Genomic DNA, 22056 nt, shown 5'->3' on the forward strand with positions numbered 1-22056 from the left:
GGGAAAAAAAGACCCGGCTCATAAGTCCTAATTCTATACAAATCGGGCCGGGGCCCGTTTTATAAAAGGAGTTTCTTGGTGAAAGGGAAATAGAGCAAACTTCAGACTATTATTTCTTATAGAGCATCAGATCCTCAATTTCTTTCTACTGCTTCTGTTGAACCGATCTATACCCTCAAATCAGAATGAATGTAAGTAGTTTCATGAATTATCTTTTAAACCCAGTTTTTCTTTTGTGAACATAAAACTTCCCACCTCGAAAAGGAGAACTGATTTTTACCCTTTTTTTCTCTTCTTCTTTTTGTTTTGATTTTTCTTTCTAATGCAGTTTATGGATTCAAAGCAACCTGAAAGCGGCTTACTTGGCCCTGAATCTGACTCTCAAAGGACACTGTAAGTTCTTTATCTGATTTCCAGTTGAACTAGGGTTTGCTTTGGTTGTTGGGTATTGGAAAATTTCCCTTTTTTTATTCTTTTGTTTGAATTTTTGGTAGGTACCCATATGTGACTGGAACGTCAGTTGTGGCTTTAAAGTATAAAGATGGGATTTTGATGGCTGCTGATATGGGAGGTCAGCTCATACACTTCCATAAGCCTATTTCTTTTTCTGAATTTTTATTTGGTGTTTTTTAATATGTGTTTGAATTGGTCTTGTTATTGGAAAATAGATTATGATCTGTGAAAAAAGCATGCAACTAAAAGAATTTTCTGGTGTCTTGGAATTGATTGATGAAACAATTAGCTTTAATCAACCTTGACCCAAAGTGGATTTCTTTTGTTTTCAAATTGTGATATAAATGTGGATTTTCCTTATTCTGTCCATCGATTATTGCCGTATGTAATGTTGTTATAGAATAGATGGTTCAGTTAAAGGATTTGACTATGGCTAAGTAGCTCAAGGATTGCCAGTAAAGGTAATGCCTGAAGCTGAAGAGGTTGTAACTTGTAACACAAAACTTTTATATTCAAAACAGGACCTAGTATTTAAATTAGCATTTGATACGATGCTTGGTTGATGGTATGGCTCAAGTGATCAGTACTGTATCTAAATTTTTCATATTGGATGCTAGAACATGGAGATGGTATGTTTTTGTTTGATTGCAGTGTCATATGTATAATCAGGACTTCATTTATTGGAATTCCTCTTTGTCAATTCTATTATGCAATGCCAGTAACAGAATTCTATTGACTGAGGTGAAGGAACCTTTGTGAAATATTTTGCATGGTTGCTAGATTTTCTAAGAGAGAAAGTGATATGGAGTTATTTAAGACTCTTTAGTATTTCTCAACCATCATTCTCTTTCACATTCAAGGCCTTATTCTTCTTTTTATTAAAATGCACTTATAATTACACATACATTTTTTCCTTATATTTCATTTGTCACATGTATGCATTTCACCTTTTCATCTTCATTTTTCTTCCTCTTTCTTCTTCTCTTGCTTTGATCTGATACTTATGGCCCATCTGAGTGGGTCCTAGTTTCATAATGTAATTGAATACTTATGGCCCATTTGTGTCCTGTTAATTGACAGGTTCCTATGGGTCCACCTTGCGGTACAAGAGTGTGGAGCGAATGAAGCCTATTGGCAAGCATTCTCTTCTGGGTGCAAGCGGAGAAATTAGTGATTTCCAAGAGATTTTGCGTTTTCTTGATGAGCTTATGTAAGTATTGGCTGAGACATAATGAAGTACTTTTTTTTGGTTGTTCTGTCATGAGTTTTCTGATTCCTTTTTTCCCCACATTTTTCATTTGGGTTTCGTTGGTAACACATATTTTCATTGTTTAAAACTTCTGACATGCTCTTGGATGTTTGATCATTGCAGCTTGTATGACAATATGTGGGATGATGGCAACTCTTTGGGGCCGAAAGAGGTGCACAATTATTTGACTCGAGTCATGTATAACAGGCGTAACAAGTTCAATCCATTGTGGAACTCCCTTGTACTTGGTGGAGTAAAAAATGGACAGAAGTATCTTGGAACGGTATGCTTGAAGTTATATCTTTGTCCTAATGTTTAGAAATGCGTTACGTGTGGTTTTAAGGTTGTGACTGACCATGCTTATAAATATGACTCTTCAGGTCAGTATGATCGGTGTAAACTTTGAGGACAATCATGTTGCAACTGGGTTTGGAAATCACCTTGCACGGCCCATTCTTCGTCAAGAGTGGCACGAGAACTTGAGCTTTGAAGATGGTGTTAAATTACTGGAGAAATGCATGCGTGTTCTCCTCTATCGTGACAGATCAGCTGTTAACAAGCTCCAGGTTTGGTTTCTTCTCTCTTAACATTTTGACTCCATGTTTTGGATAGAAACTTTTTTAATCCTTGCTATTAGATAGCAATTTCTGTAGCAGCACACGTCTGCATGGCATTCTGTTTTGCCATTAGTTAACAATCTGTCTCTTAAGGATATTACTATTCTGATAAGAAGCTTGCTGATTGGCATTTGTTAAAACGTGAAGAACCATTCTATGATTGCCTGTTAGATGTTTGTATATGTAATGAAACACAAAGAGTCAATAGTTCTAACTCGTTTTGCTTCCATGTTAGCAAGGTTGCTATTTAGTGTTCATGTATTTGAAATGTGTCGCTTGCAGATAGCTAAGATCACTGAAGAAGGCATGACGATTTCCCAGCCATACTCATTGAAGACTCACTGGGAATTGTCTGCTTTCCAGAATCCCACTCAGGGTGCTGTAGGATCATGGTAGCCGTATCAAATCTTTCCATCCATTTTATGGTCTTGAAAAAGAACATCAAACAACCAAGTAGCAGTTAAAATGGAAATTTGATTTACCACCTTTATATGTTATGGTTGAAACTTTTGACTCTTTTGAGTTCTCATTTATCTTTATGTTTATGTAAAACAATGAAGTTTGAGGTTGATTATCATAATTTATCTCACAGCAGCTGCTGCTTTTTTCCATCTCTCTCTCTCTCTCTCTTATTTTTATTTTTTTTTTAAGCTCGTAGTGGTGGTGTTATCCATTATCGATGTACGATTGATTCGGAGTCATTATGCGTACTTCTTTTTTATTTTCATGTAAATTAAGATAAAAACTTTGAATTTGACGTATTTTATATTAAAATTTGAAATTTTTTTTATAATTTAGATGTTTAATACTTTTTAATGTATATATAAAAAAAAAGAAGAGATTCTCAAACATTGAAAACGAAATTTGGGCCTTAAATCGTTTGTATTGGGCCTTTAAGACAATGAATTGGGCTTAGGGTAGTCCATGGTTTCTGGACCTTTAGGTCTCCATTGGACATAGAGAGGGTGGCCCAAGAAATCAGAAGTTGGGCCTTTTCTGGGGTCCAAGAAAGGGTAATCCACTGGAAAAGTGACACGTGGCAAGAGGAAGTGACACGTGTAAAAGGTCAGGGTGAGGGTCATTTCCTAATGAAAAAAGAAAGTTGTTGAAAAGACAAATGACGTATTGGAAAGGACCCCTTTCCTTCCCCTCCCCTCCCCTCCCCTCTGCCCTCTGCTCTGCTCACCATAAAAAGCAAAGTATTTAATAATAAAAACTTTTTTCTATTCAATCTATCATCATCACATCATAAGCATGATCACAGAACGTATCAGACGGTTGAAAGCGACACCCCCTTTCACGGACAGTATCGCGCGAGATGCGCGGGTGCTTCCATGAACATAAACTTCCACCCCCTACACCCCCCCTAAATCTTCTCGGGTATGTTCTGTTCTGTGGGTCCCATGGAAATCCTTCTTATTCTTTTCACAGACAATTTTTTATATTTCCTTTAAAAAAAATTAATAAATTTTAATACATTGTTAATATTTACATTATAATTAAATATCTTACAATATTTATATTTTATAAAATAATAATCAAATTCAATTAATTTAATCGAGTTCGGATATATATATATATATATATATATATATATATATTTTAAAATTAACAAATTTAAATATCTCAAAATTAGTGTTTAAGGACACAAAGACCTTACCTAGGATCATTTAAGTAAATCCTTCTCATGTAGTACACTACAACTACAACAAAATAGTTTGTGAGTTGAGATTAAAAGGGAAAGAAAAACAGGCTCTTGCATTACCTTTATAACCATTTTTAGGTAAAAGGCTACATGCAAAAAAGGTGAAAGAAATCTAATGCTCAAACACAATCACCTCAAATCATAAAAAAAGCCTACAATACAATGACCATCTTTCAAGAGGGAAAATTTAAAAATAAAGGGAAATAATTATATATATCAACATTTACATGATCAAGCAAAGAGGAAGAAAGGGCTATCATTTGATACCCACAAGCAGGGTTTATATATATATATATATGTTTTCTATGAATGTCAGACATGACTAGTTCCAGGTCCTCCTAGTGTAAGAACCACATCTCTAAGATCACTTCTTAGCTTTGGATCCTTTGCTGCAGATGAAGTAGCTCTGGTGACCGAATTCGGTCTGTTTACCTGAGCTGTTCGAGAGCTATGACCGGATTCAGGCACAATGCGCATTGTTGGTGGCTGGGAGGACTTGTAGGGCTCTGAACTGCTTGAGCTTAGATATGGCTGAGCAGCAGCAGCAACCTGGCTTGTTGATGCAGGACTTTGAGCATGCATTGGCCCTCTAGAGATGACCCCCAGCCCCTAATGTTTGATCAAGTAAACGATATGATAAGGTATACTTGAACCAATAAATTAGGAAGTTCCATGATTGAAAATATAAAGCTTACAGGTGCAAATAAGACCCCTCTGAATATCTTCCCATTAACAGTTGCTGTCATCAGGAAACCCGAGTCAAAGGCTGCATCAACTTTACCACGAACTTCAGCACCAAGCTAAGGATGTAATAACCCCAGTGAGAAGCAAGAACAAGTAGAATTAGACCACAAAGAAGAAAACAGCAAAAAAGAACAGTAACGATGATAATGGGATCATATGTATTCAATACCAGACAAAATTTCAAACAAGAAAGTTAAGACATTCCATCAAATGCAAAATGTTGTAGGCTTTACTTCCAAAAAATTGATGTTTTACCAGATTGTGAATAGGCCCTGCATCTAAGTGTTTCTGTTCCCCAGCCAGGTATTGTGTTCCTTGTCTGCCAGGATGAACAACATGAAGATATTGTTCTGGTTTTTGAAGGTTTTGATGTTCTCTTATAAACTGCAGATCTTGTTGAGTTTTGTGTACCATATATCTGGTCTCCTTATGGTTATTTGGAACATTGTTTGGCTGAAAATTGTTTGGAATATGATGGAACTGCTTAAACAGGTTTAGTCCTTCAGACCCTGTGGAATCTGTGGGTTTTTGTGCTGGGGCTTGTTCTTGATCAGATTGTGAAGGAGATGAATGCTGTGAGAGCGAAAGGGAATGTTCCTCTTGCTCTGACTCAACTTCCCATGCCTTTGAATTGGCAGTTCTTCTCCTCTTTGGGTTTGAAGTATCTAAAGAGTAACGAAAAGATGAATTTAATCATATTTGAAACATCAAGTTCTATCCGAGGCAAGGAAGTTTGATTCCAAACCAACCTGAATTTAACTGAGAAGAGTGCTTTGCTTCTTGTGCCGGTTCATGAGCTCCCTGTCTTGCTATGTCATTATCCCCAAAATAGATAGTTTTCTGCTTCAAAATAAATTAAGCACCTCTTATTCCATAGGGTCATAACAATAAAATGGGGTAGCAATTTTGCGGTTAATCCAACATATTCATTACCAAGTTATTTGGTGCTACTCTTAGGAATCTTCTCTTTTCTTGGTTCCAATGGCTTCCAAAAGTTTTGCACATGGAAATGTTATAACGACCATTTGGATGCTGTGCTCCAAGTTGTAAAACCAGTAACTCATTGATTGGACGCTCATCCTCCCCACACCTGCATATATTAAGTAAAAGTCCATGAAATTACAAGTCGAACCCAATGTCTCAAGACAAGAGGCAGGGACGTAAAGCTATAACGTAATCAAAGGAACTTACCCTCCATAGATAGCAATATCTGATTCTGAGAAAACAGCTGTATGAGAAAACCGCCCTTGAGGCTGCTGGCCGCATATATCTAGCTGAGCCCAAGAACAAGCATTCACATCTAGTACCCAAACATCATTGTAGTAGTGTTTGTCTCCCACCCCTCCAATAATTAAAACCTGCAAAATCATAAATTTGTCCAGTTGACACCCCCCCGAATGATCTTAACTTTGTAAAATAAAATTTAATCCACTTGAAATCCTAACAAAACAGCTGATAAAAAGGGAATTAGTCTCATTAACAACGCTAACTTAGTATTATGTGCTACCTTTGTTCCAATATTCACAGCAGCATGACCTGCTCTAACACCTGGTAAAGAGCCTTGAACAGCCAACTGTAAAGAAAATTGAAAACCATGATTCGTCAAGAAAGCAATTTGGTTTTCTAAAACTGACATTGTGAGACCAGGAAAGTGAAATCAATACCCTTGACCAAGTTGAATTGTCCATGTCAAACACGTCAACATCTCCATGATATCGATCACCACAGTCCCCACCATACACAACAAGCTTGTTCCCTATTGCAACAGCACTGTGACTGTCTCTAGGGACCGGGATATGACCTCTCACCTGGGGAGAAGTCCATCTCATAGTCCTAAGATCCAGAACATACAAATCATTCAAGTAATTTGCTTCACCTTCCCCACTTCCTCCAAAAATCACTACCTTATCCTCACCAATCAGCGTGGCAGTATGACTTTCACGAGGAGAAGGTGCAGCACCATTGCATTGAGGTCGAATCCACTCTTTTGATGCAAGGTCCAGAACATGAAGATCATTCACCTTCTTAGAACCATTAGTGCCCCCAAACACCATCATTTTAGTCCCCACAAGAACAGCACTGTGGCTGTCTCTAGGGCCAGGACCCTGCCCTACGGTCACGAGAGTGTTCCAAACCATTGTGTTGAGATTTAGCATGAGAACATCACCAAAATGTAGACCTCCGCAACACCCCTGTGACGGGTAAAAACAGGCTGATCAACATGCAGCATTAAAGAGAAATCAAGATTATATTCCTCTCCTCTGAAAGCATTCCTAGATCTTTTTGGTCCTATAGTTTATCGCCTACTGATAAAACTAAGCATCAAAGTTTGCATAACTCAATAGCGAAAACAGAATTAAAAGAGTTTTAACACTAGTTTTGTCCTGTCAGAACACGAAATTAACATTTTGTTCGAGTTTCAGCTTGGACAATATATCAGACCAGAGAGGAGAAACAAAGCCTAATGTTCACACACTGTTTCAAAGAAGCTAATGTCCTTTTCCTCCCCTGTTACCTTAGCAGTATCGTGAAGGAAAACAGACTTCCAACATAACACAATCTCCTCCAAAAAGGTTGAACAACATGCATCTAACAGCTAATACAATATTGTGAACAAAAAAAGAAACAGATTTTACTCCTCTTTTTTTTTCCGGGGAAGACCTCAAATCAAACTTTTCCCAGAAAGCTATAAGGCTGGCTATACATGACTGAAAACATGACAATTAAGGGTAAATGGAACAAGAAGAAGGAAGAGATAAGAAACGAAAAAAGAGACAGACAGAGAATACGATTGATTTCTTTATAAAAGTAGGAATTTAATAGTCATCCTACTTATAGTCTTCCTAATTGGAGAACGTGAAACCAGGACAAACTTCTGATAACATTCCAACAAGAACCACAAGAGAAAGTAGCAAAGAACTAAAAGCCATGAAAGAAAGTTATATGTTCCCTTAACCAAAGATAACCAGGAGAGAGAAAGAGAATCAGTACAAGCTTAACCAAAGAATAAAATTGAATAAGCAAATAATCCAATAACACTACTAGTGAAAAAAATTGTTACAGAAAAAAATTCTGCATTGTTGTTGTACTAGAAAAGAATAACATTTGATGAAAAGGCAGCAAAACACCAATGAAAGAAAGTTTTTAACATACCCCAAAAACATAAACAACCCCATTGGAATAGCAGGCAGAATGCCCCCATCTCTCAGAAGGATTAAAACCTGAAACTTTTGGATACAGCCACATTGCTTTCTTCTTTGCAGTTTCAGCTCCGAGAGACCCCATTTTTTTGTGTGTGTGGTGTATTCTTTTTTTTGCTCTCTCTTTAAGGGGTCTTTGTCGTCTTTGGCTTAGCTTTAGTTCTACTTCAACACAGTGCTTAACAATGATGAAGCAAGCAGAGGAGAGAAATAGAGGGTCAAAAGAGGACATGAACAAGCCAAGTGATATATCAACTATCAGTGTCAATAGACATGAAAAGATGGGCGCTTTCAAGTCTATATCACTGTGGCAACCAACAGCCACAGAAGTTTATGGTGAAAAGAACATTTTTCTTTTTTTTTTTTTTTGCCCCCCTCTCTATATCATTCTTCCTTATACGCATAGGTTAACTTCAAAGGAAAAAAAGAAAAAAAAAAAAGATAACCATTTATGTTACATGGGTGAATAGGTCTCCATGGCCTATAAACAAGTGATGTAAAATCATGGGACTGTGACTGTTGAGAGATAAAGGAACATAGAGAGAGAGGGAGAGTAATTATCTTTGGTATTTAAAAGATCCATTTATTTATTTTTTAATACTTTTTCACGTTTGTCTAACTGAAAATGATGGTAATGTGGGGTTCTTTGGGGTTGTGGAAAATTATGGGGAAGGTGTTATGGAGTTTTTTTTTTGCCTTTGACAGCATAGGTTGGAGCCAAGAAGGGGAAGGAGGTTTCCCTTTCTCTCTTTTTCTATGGTTTTTTTTTTTTTTGGTATCTTTTACAAGTATTTCTCTCTTTTCTCTTAGCATGATATTGGGATTGGTGGAAGAGAAGCTTTCTTCTCTTTTTATTTCTCTATCACCCAAGTTTCAAGGTGGGTTATTGATGTGCATCTAGAATTGTGTCTTCTCAAGGGCCTATGGGGGGTGGAAGTGTGGGACTTTGTGCTATGGAAATGCTTTTTTCTTTTTTATTTTTAATTTTGAGAAATGGAGTGGTGTCATACTGAAAGACAATCTCTCTCTCAAACTAAACATACAAATATGGACATGCCCAGGTGAGAAGAAAGTTCAAATGTAAGCCATGAAAGCTTGTGTTCTAAACCAGGATGACATTTCTGTTGTAGATCATGCTCATGGATTGGATAAGATTTTGCTTCAGGAAATGAAAGAAAAACCTTGTGCTACAGCTGATGTACTGTTCCTTTTACTCACTTGTAAATAAAAAAAAGAATAATTTTAAAGTATAATTTAGACCCACATGTCTTACAACTCTCAATCCTTGGAACTGTTTCAACATCATCTCAAATAAGTACTAGATTTTTCGATGTAGATGTTGATAACCAAGAGTTTTATCCAATACAAAATTTGCTTAATTACCCATGAAAATGAAATGGTATCTGTTTTTTTTTTTTCTTTCTGATCAGTTATTGCAAAGGGTACACAGTAACATCCCATCACCTTTAACTTCTTATGATTTACCAGCATCAATCTCACCCTTTCCTTTTGCCGAGAAGATAAGTGAATATATCGTGAGAAACAACAAAAACTCTGACAGGAGAACAGAAACATAACATTGATGTGCTGATGGAAAAGGGTAGAAAGTTGACGTAGAAATATTAGAATACACGCGACAAACACGGGAGGGTTTTGAGGCAATGGCGGTAGGAACATGGTAAATCTAGTTTGAAGCTGCCTGCCCGCCTGCCTGCCTGGATTAACGTGACCCTCGTTGTAACTTGAACATGGTAAGTACTGTAGATTGTAGGAGCAGTACCTTTTTTTCTTTTCCTTTCCTTTCCTTTCGTTTCCTTTCTTTTCCTTTCATTTCCTTTCCCTCCTTGAAATCAAAGACAAGGAAAAGAAATGAAAAGAAAGACATCTATCTTATCGAGAACGAATAATAACATCACAATACACTCTTTTTTTTTATGGCATTTTCCCCCCAAGTTTTTCACAGTGCATGGAGAATAGCAAAGGAATAGTTTTGTTTGGTTTCATGGGAAAATATGTTTGCTTTGGTTTGGGGGTGTGGGGGAAAAAAAGTTTTGAAGTGCGTGTTATACTGTTATTGTCTTTGATGAAGAGCCAGCAGCCATGGATGGCTAAGTCTCTGGTTTAGATGCTGTGTGTCAAGGTCTTGGAATTTGAGGGCCCTGCGTGACGGGTACGTGCCGTTGACCCCCATACGAAACCCAATACCCCATAAGCAGCGGCACATCTTGGTTAACACAATTATACTATGTAACACCATTTCAGGTCAACATTGTTGAATAAGAGTTTGATACTTTTCCTTGTCTCTTTTTCTTTGTTTGTCTTTCTTCATGTCTGTTATTTTATTCGGATTTATAGAATTCAGATGTCTCCATAATAAGATTTGAGTGAGTACCTTATTTTTAAGTATACCCTATCCATTACCATTTTGACCCTAAGTCATTTTTCTTAGCACAGAAACAGTGCCATCTATGCCCTCAGGAGAGATCCTAGAGTTGCTCTAATGACAGATAAGAATCTATGTTTATGGCAATGGCAGTGAGAAGAAACCCAAAAAGTTAAACACCAGCTGAAAAGTAATGAATGATGAGGTTGAAAATAAAAATATCAGTTAAGAAACAGCTAAGCAGAAACCAACATATACAGTAGTATCACTTTCATGCTTTACCTTATCCTAGATGATATATTATTTGCTTCTACATGCTTTCATTAATCACTCTCCCTTCGTTCTCTCAATCGATGTTTACATGAACGTTAACCCAAAGAAATGTTTTATGAGTTATGATCACATTGAACTACAAAGGCAACAAGGAAACCAGAATTTCATGAACAAAATTTTGAATTGATTAATGCTTTACAAATTTATACAGGTTGGACCCAGTGTTAGCAAAATAAAATTCAGAAATCAACTGGCTCATCTTCTTTCCTTTAATGTTATTCAAAGGACTGTTAAAAGACTTTACAATAAAGAACTACAACAATAGAAACACTAAGCAACCATGTGAGATCAAACTATATACCTCAGGCATCTTCTAAGTAAATGGATGAGGACAGTGTTGAATGTATCATAGCTCATATTACTTTCAGACCGTCTTTGCACTGTGGGAATAACAGCAGCTGTTGATAATTGAAGAAAAGAAGTGAGGGAAGACAATCATATGTTATTCCGCTAATAGCAATTCAAAAAAAAAAAATTTCAGGTGAGATATAGCTGCTAAGTAAACCACAAGGCTAAACCAATTGAATGAACATGTTAGTCGTAGGAAAATACCCGCATATTATGTACTTACATTATAATTGAAATTGAGGATCAAAAGAGAAAAGGTTTCTTTGTTCCTCCGTAGGATTCAACAACCATCGGCAGAACATCCATGCGGCTCCAACTGCTGATAGAAGTGATAGCATTGCTAGAAATCCAAAATGTGAAACATCATTTGCAATTATTGCAACTCCCAACATTACAGACTCTGCTAAACTGGCAACAGAAATCTCTGTTGTCCCAATAAGATTTGCTTTGGATGATGGGATTCCTGTTTGAAGTATCTGGGCCCCAACAATATCATATGACATATGTCCAAACCTTGACAATACCTGCATACAGGAGGTGAAGGTACATATTCAGGTATTATGCTAATTTTAAGACTGGCGGCTGTATTTTCTACCCTCTTTCATATTTTGCTATTGAAACATCCTATATAGCTGCCAGGTTTTCTGGCCTTAGCTAGAGCAGCCAAGCCGAACTCACTAGACACATCAACATGGATAGTGATGGCTCCATTGAGTTCCAATACTGCCAGAATAATAGTTTGAGTTATATAGACATTTAGAGAATCTATTCGCCTTTTTTTTCAATGCTATTAGCAGATAACTAATATAAACAGTTATTTCTGAATATAAATTTCAAATCAGATCTACAACCATGACTGATGCTGTACACCGGATTGACTACTGCCTTCCTAGATTCCTAATTCACCGAGGCTATTTGGTTTTCCACTTAAAATCAATGGTCTAGTCCATAAAAAAATATTGAAGTTAAAGTTTGTTCTTACAATCAAACATAAGAAGAAAAGGAGGGGACCCTTCTGGGAAAGAGATCCACTCTGGTAAACAGCAACAGCTATGGTGAGAAGTGAAGCCTGAAATATTAATCCAACTGCTCCAGCCTGTTTGAAGGAGAAGATGACAGTTAGAACCAGCCCCAAAATAGAAAATTTCAGCAGACAAAACAAAACACGAGCCAACCTTTAAAATGCCAAATCTCCTGACCAAGGTTGCAGATAAAAAGGTTGCTCCAACACCCATAAAAGCACATAATCCACTAAAACTCCCAATAACAGATGGATTTAAACCTGTTAAACAAACCCACGGAGCACTTTGGAGTCAGAATTGAATTTCTGAGAGGTATAAGGTTTTGTACTCAGCTTAAATAAATCTATTCAAGTAATCATTGGTCATCCAGCAAATGAAGATAAAAACAGACTGTAGTCTATAATCAACTATCTGCACGAATTTACTTCAGGCATATCAGTGCATGCAATGCTTTAGACCAAAACACTGTTAGCATGTCCTCCAAATGATGATAGTAATAAGCCCCTCTTCTTTGTACCCCTTTTTTCTTTCCTTTTTTTTTTTTTTTGCTTTTGTTATCTTTCCTGGTACAGTAACTTTCTATTGCATCTAAATAGGTCGTAATAGATAGAAAAATACCACGCTGAGTTAAAAATGCCGTCATTAAACTGCCTGGAGTTAGAACAACATTGAGGTAGAGGAGCACATACGCTAGGCTTGCAGGAAGGACTGGCTGCTGTATGTATTCCCTCCACCCAAGCTTGATGGCTTCCAAACCTGTATTAACTGGTCATCCACAAATTTGCAAACACCAAATATAGCAAGTGAATATCAACCTTTGAAAAAGAAGCAATCCACTAAATAAGGATTTCAAATGAACAAGTTTTACCAAAGTTATCAGCATCTGGCAGTTGCCCCTCATCAGATGTTCTGCAACAGCTTTGTGAACATCTGGCACGGTCAAGAACCCCAGTAGAAAGTTTGTTCGTTAACCATGTCAGAGAAATCTGAGGAATGGTGTTAGAATTAAGAAAAGAAAGTAGACCCCATTTTCCCTAGAAAAAAAAAAAAAAGTACAAGCACAAAAGCACTTACCATAACTGGTAATGACCCCATCATCAAACCGGCAGCAAACTTCAAGCAGGTTACTGGATCATATTTAGAGAGAAGAATTCCAAATAATAATGTGCCAGCTATCTGCAATTATAGATGATAATGAATCTCTTCAAACAAATTTCAACAATGGTATTTATCATGAAAAGCATTTCATTACTTGATTGCTAAGATAACTGCAAATTTATAAATTTTCCTGCACGTATTATAGGATTCATGCTCTATGGGTTACAAGTAAACAGAAAATTATTATGGCTCGAAATACAAAGATAGTTACACAGACCAATGTTTAAAAAATGTAAAAGATCTTAAGATTATCAAATACCTCACAAAGCAGATTAATTCGATTTAGAACAGCATTTGCTTGTGCCAGTGCAATTGGCCTATTTATTCCAGCTAACTGCAAACACAAAGTGTCTACTTTAATTCATGCTCCACTTTGCAAGAGATGGATAATAATATCGTCTGTGAAGTAAACAACCAAAATGCACAGAATAGGCAATAAGGGTACTACCAGCACAACCCAGTCACGCTCCATAGCAACCCCCAGTGCCACCCCAGATAGCCTCTCAATAGCCCCAGCTAACACTAGCACAGCAAACCAAGGATGGCGAAGAACAGATGAAGCAGAAGCAGGGGAGACCATATGGGCATGAATTATCATTGAGGCTGACAACAACTGCGCAGCAGCCTGGCAGATGCAAATAAAATTTGAAAAAAAATTAGAACAGTATTAGTTTTACATTTATATTGAAAAAAAAAATTTGTTTTTGGAAGTACCTGCACAACATTCAAAAAGATATATGAAGGCACTCTTGGAGAATGATCCATAAGTTTGCCAACCAAAGGACCTCCAACGATTATGACAAGCTGGTAACAGAAATTTGTTAGAAAGTACTCTTATCATCTCTTGTTCTATGTAGTGAATTTATGTCATTAGGCTTATCTGTACCTTAGTGAAGAAACCCATGACTGCCACTGGAAGAAGGCTTGGGTGAAGCAATGCAATTGCAGAAGGCCAAGCAAAATTCCAAAGCTGTTCCACTAAATTCCCAGCCAGGCAACTTGCATAAAATGCTGAAATATGAATGTCCTTAAAGTTAGCAGCTTAAAAGACCACAATTATATTAAAATCGTTGGACAAGATACAAAATTACAAGACACTTCAGTTCATAACAAACAAATTTGGCTGCATTCAGGTCACACAGTGTAACAACTTTTTACAACCCCAATCTCTGAAGCACACGGATGGCCACAACAACTAACCTTCATAGACATTCAGTTGTTATATACATACACCTTAAACACTCAAATCAAAAGCGAGTTTAAGTCTGTCAGAGTATTACTTTACATCTATTCTATTGTGCTTTGATTAGATGAAAACAGAAAGTCCTACCATACAATCCCTCAGGGTGCGCTGGGGTTGCTGCAAGGGCTTTCTGCTCCTCCTCTGATAATACCTGAAAAGAAGAAGGAAACTGTTAGTCAATATGTAAAAGTGGCAGAAAGGTATAGAGAATATTGAACTCGAGGTGAAAATAAATTAATTAATAAACACAAAGAGGAACATACTGGCAGTGTTGTCAAAAGACTATCTACATAAGTATCCCCTGTTAGTATGCTCAAAGATTCAGTCTCGAGAACATCAGGCTTGAGCTGAACTATTGAAATTGAACAACAACAACCAATTTCTGTTGCTGATATATCTTCCGGGACTTCATCCTCGGTAGCCACATGGTTGAATTGTACATCAGTATTTGTAATAGAACACCTAGATTTCAAACTGCGAAAACTATAACTAAACAGAAAAACAAACAAAAATTGATTAGCTGCCTCATTCAGTTCTCAATTACTAAAAACAGCTTTTTTTTCAGAACATATTACAAAACCAATTCAATTATGAACCATCAGTTCTATATGCCACAAGACATTGCATCAAAAATCATAAATTTTTATTTTTCATTTGCCACATTTAATTTAGGAGCAACAAAGAAAACTGTTACCTATGTCTAGTAGTAGAAGGGGAGTTGAGATTCAACCATCGGCTAGAAGAGAAGCGATGGCGAATTCTAGAAGCAGCTTGTCTCGATATAGAGGCTTCTCTTCTGGTAACAGACAAGTTAAACAAATTGAAAGAGAGCTGAGAGTTTGTAACCGCGACAATTGCCATGCTAGCTTCCGCTGTTGCTTATTTGACTTCTTCTTCTTCTTCAAGTGCCCAAATTTGAAGCACCAATAATCACTTTTGAGTTCTTCCAAACTCATGCAGCCTTCAAGAAAGCAAATTGAACCACAAAAATAGCAATCTTTTCCACTCTTGGATTCGATACCAAATGCTATCTGGGTTTAGCTTCAAATGAGTCAAAAAGCAAGAAAAATTGAAACTTTTCAAATGCCAATATGAAATGATTCAGCTTTTAAGATACCAAATGCTATCTGGGTTTAGCTTCAAATGAAAAAAAGTGGAAGCTTTCGTGTACCAAAATGAACTGGTTCAGTTTCTAGATACCAATAACAATCTGGGTTTGGCTTCAAATGGCTAAAAATTGAAATTTTTTATGTTTTGTGTGTGTGTGTGTGTGGCACAAAGAATTGGGGTTGGACAAGAGGTGGGTTGTTGAAAGTTGAGGCTTATCTGTTCTGGGTATGAATTTTTGCGCAAGAGTCCGCCGGTGGGCGGAGAGGTCTATGGGGAGATATTATGTGGCCATTACATTTGATGGGTGGCGCCAGGTTTCTGGTTGTGGGTCCGTGCGAAGCTTGGTTCACCAGTTGGATTTTGCCAAGTTGCTTTTTCAGTTTCCACATATGGCAGCCCTTTGAAAATCTTGAACAACTAGAACTGTCAGGAATGGTAACACCAAAAAGAACTTTAACTATCGAAATTTACCACTCATTTTTCTGTTTTTAAATTCTTTTTTTTTTCAAATTCTCTTTTTATTTTTTTTTATAATTAAGGAAAAGAAGATTTGACAACAGCAGATAATACACTAACTAATAAATTAAATGTTCGAATACTCTTTTTAATTTAATATGAAACAAATGTAAAAAAATTTTTATTTTTCCAATTAAAAGATAATAAAGATTACATCCAAACAATATTTGAAAATAGCCAATAACACAATGATTGATCAATTTAATGTTAAATGATACTCATGTATTTTGGACATATCAAAAATTTTGAGGGGGCCATGGCCTTCCTCCATCATACAATATGTGTTACAATATAACTTTCAAACTAACTTTTGCCAATTCCCATCTAGGTGACCACATTTCTGCATATTTATAGACTATACTCTCTCTTTCAAATTTGGTACCATCTTCATTTAAGATTTAAGAATGAGAAAAGAAACACAATCAGGCAAGCTACAGACACTTCATCACGAATTATATGAATGGAAAAAAGAAGAGACAAGGTAAAAAGGTGTTGAGGGATGAAGAACAATTCATGAATAAAATTCGTCCATGTCATTGTGTAAGAAAGAGGAGCATCGATATTATAAACTGACGGTGCATTAAATGTAAATCCTTCAAATAAGTGTTCTTCCAAATAATATGGATGAATTGACCATTTAATTAGAGTACAGAGACTCTAAAATTTGAAAAGCTAAGACAACAGAAAAATTCTGTGAATTCAATCAAATTCTGGGTTCTCATGGCAGTCTGCCAATCCATCCATCATTGTCTATGAAAGATGACCTTGAAAATTGGTTCAGTTGGGATGGATTGAGCTTCTTCTCCCATGGAACACGCCTGGAAGTGTCAGATCCTGCTCCTTGGCAGTTCACCTCAGCATACATAAAATTTTCTCTAAGATTTTATTGCAGAACAAAGACACACCTTAATCAGTATCAAGTTCAAGAGACGAAATTTGCATTTAAAAATGGAAATAGAAAAGGATCTTACTCTTTTCCTGGGTATCTCCAGGCATCCCACCCTTCAGAGACCACCTCTGCATTCATTGTTGTCTCCTGGAATATTACTCTAGAATAAGGACCATAGGCTCTTCCCAGATAAGGTTGCGTAGTGCCAAAGATTTCCCCTCGTTTAAACACAAAACCACTAGGATCATTTGATGATTGCCGGCCCTGAGCTGTTATATAACCTAGAGGAATTTGTGAAGAAAATGCACCAGCAGTAACATTTATCGAACAGTCCTGGAAAAACCATGAGAAGCCAAACATCTGTTGATTGCTTCTGGCAATTGTGTTGAGGTTTTCAATTTGTTTGAATCAGTTACCTCATAGAGAGATTGGCCATAACCAAAGATGAAATCCACGGCTCCTTCAATATGGCATTGGTAGAAGTAATGGCGGCCTATTGCATCCCACAACGTATCTTGCAACCCCAAGAAACCACACTGAAAAAATGCTGATTTGTCGCCTAGAATTCTTGCTGCAACTGCCTGTGATACACCGGGAATTGGTCTTTCGCTAGAGAGACGTTCTAGCAGCAACAGATGATTGTACGAGTTCTGCAATAGAGATCAACAGCTTGGTTTATTCATATATTTTTAGCACATTAATCCAAAATATGGCACTGTCAAAGACGAAGAGAGGCATGTTTTTAAGTTTATACACATGAACAGTACAACAAGTGTATCGTTGATACTGTCAGGTTGACATTACAAAGTCTCCCTCAAGCTGTCAGGGCAAAACACGCCTTTCTTTGTCTTGTATAGTTTGTTTTTGCTGTACAGTATTTTCTTGTTAGCAGATTCCGCAGCTAGCGTGGATAAATATAAAGAAAGCAAAGAAGCTTTTAGTGCAAAAGATGAAGAGCAATGGCTTGAAGCTTTACCTTGAAAGTGATGCCCTTTGCAACTATATTGTCAGCAAAGGAAGTGAAAGTACAACTCCTATCTGTTCTATCGTGGGCGTAAAAGGTAATCGTTGTGACACTTCGATCCTGTCCTTCAAGAACAATACAAGGCTTATCTATCGGAATAACCACCTTCTCCCTGCGTATTCAAAGAAAAGAAGGTGAGTAGGTAATTAAACCAGTGCTGTTATACCTTGAGTTGGTGAAAATCTTATATATCATCTGTTTAAGAAAGAAAAATTACGTGTAGACACCAGGGTTAATTCGGACTTTGATCCATTGAGCATTGTTCGAAGGAATGGAATCGATGGCAGATTGAATCGAGTTGAAGTTTCCTTTACCAGACTTGTCCACGACGATGGTAGATGCAAATTGAGAGCCACCATTTCCAGCGCTACAATCATCAGCCATGGAGGTCCTCAAAGAAAGTAATAACAGCATGATCATACATGGTGCTGTATGCTGCATTTTGGGTGAGTGCTGGTTCAGTCCCAAGATTTTTTTACTCTGAATTCTTCGAAGGTACGTATATCTGAGGGGAGCATTGCCAGAACAAAAGAATGGTGGGATATATATAGAAATGATTACTTATGGAAAGAATCATTAGTGCAATTCCATGCACAGTAGGTTTTCATGCAAGCCAGATCTTCTTTTGACATGAACCAATTAAAGCAAAGTATGAACTTGGTATACACATTGAATTCATGAAACTATTAGTGGAAAAAGAATAATGTTATATGATTTTTTTCCTTCTAAATTATATTGAATATAAATCACAAATTCATTTGAATAAAAATAATTATGAAATTTGACATGATATTATGATCATAAATTATTATTATTATTATTCACATTGTTAATTGTTAGTTGATATTAATTTTAATGTGATTAATCAATTTTTATAATAAAAACTTGTATTAAAATCTTATATATATATATATATATATATATATATATATGCATGTATATATATGCGGCGTGTAAATATCTTTTAGTATAAGGTAGATATTGAATGATGAGGATACTAAATATAAAATTGTTTGCGTTATGAGCGTTTGTAGTCCATACATGCCTTCCAAGCTATAGACCGGGGTTCGACTCCCGGGAAACGCATACATATTTTTATCATCATTTACATTTAGCATGTTCGAGGGTGGATCGTAGGTTGTCTTTGGATCCATCCTCCTTCGTTTATGAAACTGTCAACATTAATTAAATAGCTCAAATCCTGCGGTGACAGGTTCTTCTCCCATGGCACACGCTTGGACTTGTCTGCCCCAGGCCCTTCACAATCTACCTCTGCATAAACTATAGAATCTCTGCACAATTTTTATGATAGAAATTGTCATTAGCCATTCCTGATTAATTCACCATGATTACCATAAGTTTGTTGTTTTAAGGCATGGAAATCTTACTCTTTACCAACATTATTCCATGCTGACCAACCCTCTGGAACAATGATGTTGGCCATCTGTGTCTGATAAAACAACACTCTAGCATATTGTCTAAATGCTCTTCCAAGATACGCAGGACCGGTTCCAAAAACTGAACAGTATTTGAACACAAAACCACTAGCATCAGTCGTGCTGTCTCGAGCTTGAGCAGTGATGTAAGCAGTCCCGCCTCTACCTAGAAGTGATGCTGTTGCGTTTAGAATGCATCTCTACATGAAAATTGGGTTCGATCCAATGTAAGGAGCTTGATTATACATGTGAAAATTCAATGTAAGAGAAATAAGCCAACCTGATAGATTGATCTGCCATTACCCCAGATGAAATCCATAGCACCTTCAATGTAGCAATTTTCAAAGTAGTGTCTACCTTGTGAGTCCGTTAATGTGTCCTGTACGCCTATGAATCCGCATCGATAAAATGCTGCCTTGTCTGCATTGATCAGAGCTGCCGGTGCCCATGTAATGGGATTTCCAGGTTGAAGGTTATGAGTATTCTGTCAAAAAAAATGTCAGTAGCTTGAAGAAAACTTGTTAAGCCCTTTGGTATTAGCTCAGGTTATTGTGAAAGTTTTTGGGACTAGGTTAGGATGGAAATGAATAAGCTTGAATTCAAGAACAAATTTGCAAAAAGTTTTAAGCTGATTGACCTTGAATGTTATATCCATGGCAAGGAATTCTTCGGCATCTAATGAAAAAGTAGAACTTTCAATAGAGGTACCCCCATCTCCAAACTGGACAACAGTTGATCTTCTCGACTCTCCTCCAAGAAGAATTCTGGGTTTGTCTCTAGGGATCTTTAACTTTTCACTAGACAGATGAAGGCACAAGATTAGAGCTAGAAAACCACTTTTTTGGTCTGCAAAATAAGTAAAAAAAAAAGTTCAGCAGTAATTACTTGTAGATACCGGCTTTAACATGGATATGTATCCATACCGAATTCTTTGATGGAATAGAATCGATGGCTTTTTGGATAGTGATGAAATCCCCATGGCCTGATTGATCAACTGTAATAGTCTTGGCAATTACATCTTGTACATCATATTTAATTTTTCTAGCATCTGCCCTGGTCGACATGAAAAGGAATAAAACCAGCATAGAGTGGAGAAAGAATTGAAGATGGTGCATTTTGAAGGTGCCCAAGAGTTTAAGATAGATCAATGAAACAAAATTTTAAGAATCGGAGAAAAATAGGATGCCTGCTTTTATCTGTTCCAGTTCTTATTCATTTCTTTCATCTAAGTGAGTTTAGCTCTGAATGGTGCAACATGTAAGATGATGTTTCAATTGGAAAGGAATAAATCTTTTGGAAATATTTGTGGCTCATGTGAGAGACATACCATTTTCCAACGGATAATGAAAGAAAGCCATGGAACAATAGGGTGAACCAGGTAATCTCTTTCAAGGTTATGATGATTTGCAAAGCATGATTTTCCTTAATAAGCAAAACCATATTAACTCAAACATCTGCTGAGCTTTCACCAGGTAACTAATGAAGCTAAGTTTTAACTGTTTCTCCATAGATGGCTTTGCCTTTACATTTTTGGATTTACAGCTAATTAACTTCATGCTTAGTGGAGAATTAGCTGGTCTTGATTATCAGCAAAGTGTTGGTATAACATTAAAGGTTCAAGTAAATTCGAACTACAAGTATTTCATTTATCACCCTAGAAAGTTTCAGTTTCTTAATTGTAATATATGTAGGTAGGGAACCTTTTTAATGGAGCCTTAATGGACCTGAAATTCTCAAGGCATGCATCAGGAGGTAATAACACCATAGTCAGGGTTGTTTATTACAAGTACTGATATTGTTCAGCACAATATGCAATTGGCCTAGAGGCCGAAAACCATGACAGAATATAGCACACAAAGTTGCACAGTACATAACAATCTGATACCATAAATGTACTTAGTTGTCTGGAATTGGAATAGACAACTAAGCAGCCGATATCACACCCCAGATCCATCAGTTCCACACTATTATCAAATCAGTACACATATACACAAACCATTTTCTTCATAACAGACTAATTCCCTTTTACTGGTGGGTGGTCACTTGTGTAGTGATGGTGGTTCTCAGTAGATGATCCAGATGGATTTCCATAGGTTCCATAGCTATTGTTGCTCTCATCTTCATTGCTGCTTCCATCGTCACTTTTTGCTCCAACTGTTGGACCTAAAGCAGTGGCCGGTTTCTCATCAGTTCCTGACTTTCCAGGTTCATCATCAGATACAACCTGATTACCTGTTTTCTGTGTCTCCACCCCCAATAAAAACCTTCTGGCATCAGCTTGACAATGCAACAATACCAGTCCCAGGAAAAACAGAACCAGAAGTACCCTCTTCATGATCAACCTATCCTGTCTGATCAATAATAAGATCAAATGATTACTAATAAAGTTACTTCAATAAAAAACTGATTTATCAATGAAACTAAGCATACCTTATCTTCCTTCTGCAATTTTTATTTGACGAAGATAGTAAATATTGCTTTCCGGGGTAGAATTTTATAGGCTGAAAAATTGTGCTTGATCATGATTAGGAAGACTAATATGTAGTGGAGTAATGGAGTAATATCACAAAATTTTGGCCTTATTGGAAGGGCATTTCACACCTGTTCTGTTAGTGGAAATGATAGT

The 22056-nt window shown here is 36.8% G+C and overlaps 6 protein-coding genes across 7 annotated transcripts; 1 reads left to right on the plus strand and 5 right to left on the minus strand.

Moving 5' to 3' along the window:
• The first annotated feature begins 50 nt into the window (after window positions 1–50).
• On the plus strand, window positions 51–2930 carry PBG1 (20S proteasome beta subunit G1). The gene is made up of 7 exons (XM_018121683.2): window positions 51–191; window positions 329–393; window positions 495–571; window positions 1534–1663; window positions 1826–1985; window positions 2083–2268; window positions 2602–2930. The coding sequence occupies exons 1-7, from the start codon at window positions 186–188 to the stop codon at window positions 2713–2715; spliced, it is 738 nt and encodes a 245-aa protein (XP_017977172.1). The 5' UTR covers window positions 51–185; the 3' UTR covers window positions 2716–2930.
• A 1134-nt stretch (window positions 2931–4064) lies between these two features.
• Window positions 4065–8230, minus strand: LOC18600580 (uncharacterized). Its single transcript, XM_007031104.3, has 9 exons — window positions 7922–8230; window positions 6433–6960; window positions 6276–6341; window positions 5960–6126; window positions 5702–5858; window positions 5518–5608; window positions 5024–5433; window positions 4720–4824; window positions 4065–4633 (listed from the first exon to the last, which is right to left on the minus strand). The coding sequence occupies exons 1-9, from the start codon at window positions 8198–8200 to the stop codon at window positions 4337–4339; spliced, it is 2100 nt and encodes a 699-aa protein (XP_007031166.3). The 5' UTR covers window positions 8201–8230; the 3' UTR covers window positions 4065–4336.
• A 2556-nt stretch (window positions 8231–10786) lies between these two features.
• Window positions 10787–15837, minus strand: IREG3 (iron-regulated protein 3). Of its 2 annotated transcripts, none has more exons than XM_018122197.2 (14): window positions 15150–15837; window positions 14719–14938; window positions 14543–14606; window positions 14099–14223; window positions 13927–14016; window positions 13661–13837; window positions 13472–13546; window positions 13129–13230; window positions 12923–13040; window positions 12673–12819; window positions 12208–12314; window positions 12015–12128; window positions 11256–11556; window positions 10787–11082 (listed from the first exon to the last, which is right to left on the minus strand). In XM_018122197.2, the coding sequence occupies exons 1-13, from the start codon at window positions 15314–15316 to the stop codon at window positions 11257–11259; spliced, it is 1806 nt and encodes a 601-aa protein (XP_017977686.2). In that variant the 5' UTR covers window positions 15317–15837; the 3' UTR covers window positions 10787–11082; window position 11256. The 2 variants fall into 2 exon arrangements, with proteins under 2 accessions (XP_017977686.2, XP_007031168.3); XM_007031106.3 differs by having other exon boundaries at window positions 14719–14944.
• Window positions 15838–16799: 962 nt separating this feature from the next.
• Window positions 16800–18378, minus strand: LOC18600583 (Pectin lyase-like superfamily protein). Its single transcript, XM_007031111.3, has 5 exons — window positions 18212–18378; window positions 17947–18106; window positions 17387–17620; window positions 17053–17303; window positions 16800–16956 (listed from the first exon to the last, which is right to left on the minus strand). Exons 1-5 carry the CDS (start codon window positions 18376–18378, stop codon window positions 16800–16802), a joined length of 969 nt encoding a protein of 322 aa, XP_007031173.3.
• A 727-nt stretch (window positions 18379–19105) lies between these two features.
• LOC18600584 (putative pectinesterase 29) lies at window positions 19106–20494 on the minus strand. Its single transcript, XM_088806706.1, has 5 exons — window positions 20326–20494; window positions 20068–20276; window positions 19711–19914; window positions 19383–19630; window positions 19106–19286 (listed from the first exon to the last, which is right to left on the minus strand). Exons 1-5 carry the CDS (start codon window positions 20492–20494, stop codon window positions 19106–19108), a joined length of 1011 nt encoding a protein of 336 aa, XP_088662832.1.
• An 809-nt stretch (window positions 20495–21303) lies between these two features.
• On the minus strand, window positions 21304–21978 carry LOC18600585 (uncharacterized). Its single transcript, XM_018121297.2, has 2 exons — window positions 21861–21978; window positions 21304–21781 (listed from the first exon to the last, which is right to left on the minus strand). The coding sequence occupies exon 2, from the start codon at window positions 21763–21765 to the stop codon at window positions 21445–21447; it is 321 nt and encodes a 106-aa protein (XP_017976786.1). The 5' UTR covers window positions 21766–21781; window positions 21861–21978; the 3' UTR covers window positions 21304–21444.
• Between the last annotated feature and the right edge of the window lie 78 nt (window positions 21979–22056).

The sequence above is a fragment of the Theobroma cacao genome, chromosome 5 (genome assembly GCF_053813885.1).
Source record: "Theobroma cacao isolate CCN51 chromosome 5, ASM5381388v1, whole genome shotgun sequence".
NCBI classification, from domain to species: Eukaryota; Viridiplantae; Streptophyta; class Magnoliopsida; order Malvales; family Malvaceae; genus Theobroma; species Theobroma cacao.

What these genes read in the sequence shown, in the direction of transcription:
- IREG3 (XM_007031106.3), bottom strand. Translation starts at nt 15,316, where the DNA reads ATGGCAATTGTCGCGGTTACAAACTCTCAGCTCTCTTTCAATTTGTTT. An exon ending in GCACCCTGAGGGATTGTATG is followed by an intron (nt 14,224 to 14,542) that starts GTAGGACTTTCT and finishes TTCATATTTCAG; the next exon opens with CATTTTATGCAAGTTGCCTG. An exon ending in AGCGTGACTGGGTTGTGCTG is followed by an intron (nt 13,547 to 13,660) that starts GTAGTACCCTTA and finishes TTGTGTTTGCAG; the next exon opens with TTAGCTGGAATAAATAGGCC.
- LOC18600580 (XM_007031104.3), bottom strand. Translation starts at nt 8,200, where the DNA reads ATGTCCTCTTTTGACCCTCTATTTCTCTCCTCTGCTTGCTTCATCATT. An exon ending in GGGTTGTTTATGTTTTTGGG is followed by an intron (nt 6,961 to 7,921) that starts GTATGTTAAAAA and finishes TACCCGTCACAG; the next exon opens with GGGTGTTGCGGAGGTCTACA. An exon ending in CTCTTCTCAGTTAAATTCAG is followed by an intron (nt 5,434 to 5,517) that starts GTTGGTTTGGAA and finishes GTTACTCTTTAG; the next exon opens with ATACTTCAAACCCAAAGAGG.
- LOC18600584 (XM_088806706.1), bottom strand. Translation starts at nt 20,494, where the DNA reads ATGTCGACCAGGGCAGATGCTAGAAAAATTAAATATGATGTACAAGAT. An exon ending in ACATATCCATGTTAAAGCCG is followed by an intron (nt 20,277 to 20,325) that starts GTATCTACAAGT and finishes CTTATTTTGCAG; the next exon opens with ACCAAAAAAGTGGTTTTCTA. An exon ending in CCATGGATATAACATTCAAG is followed by an intron (nt 19,915 to 20,067) that starts GTCAATCAGCTT and finishes TTTTTTTGACAG; the next exon opens with AATACTCATAACCTTCAACC.
- LOC18600585 (XM_018121297.2), bottom strand. Translation starts at nt 21,765, where the DNA reads ATGAAGAGGGTACTTCTGGTTCTGTTTTTCCTGGGACTGGTATTGTTG.
- PBG1 (XM_018121683.2), top strand. An exon ending in GACAGAAGTATCTTGGAACG is followed by an intron (nt 1,986 to 2,082) that starts GTATGCTTGAAG and finishes ATGACTCTTCAG; the next exon opens with GTCAGTATGATCGGTGTAAA. An exon ending in CAGCTGTTAACAAGCTCCAG is followed by an intron (nt 2,269 to 2,601) that starts GTTTGGTTTCTT and finishes TGTCGCTTGCAG; the next exon opens with ATAGCTAAGATCACTGAAGA.
- LOC18600583 (XM_007031111.3), bottom strand. Translation starts at nt 18,378, where the DNA reads ATGGCTGATGATTGTAGCGCTGGAAATGGTGGCTCTCAATTTGCATCT. An exon ending in ATTAACCCTGGTGTCTACAC is followed by an intron (nt 18,107 to 18,211) that starts GTAATTTTTCTT and finishes TTGAATACGCAG; the next exon opens with GGAGAAGGTGGTTATTCCGA. An exon ending in ATGGCCAATCTCTCTATGAG is followed by an intron (nt 17,304 to 17,386) that starts GTAACTGATTCA and finishes TGGTTTTTCCAG; the next exon opens with GACTGTTCGATAAATGTTAC.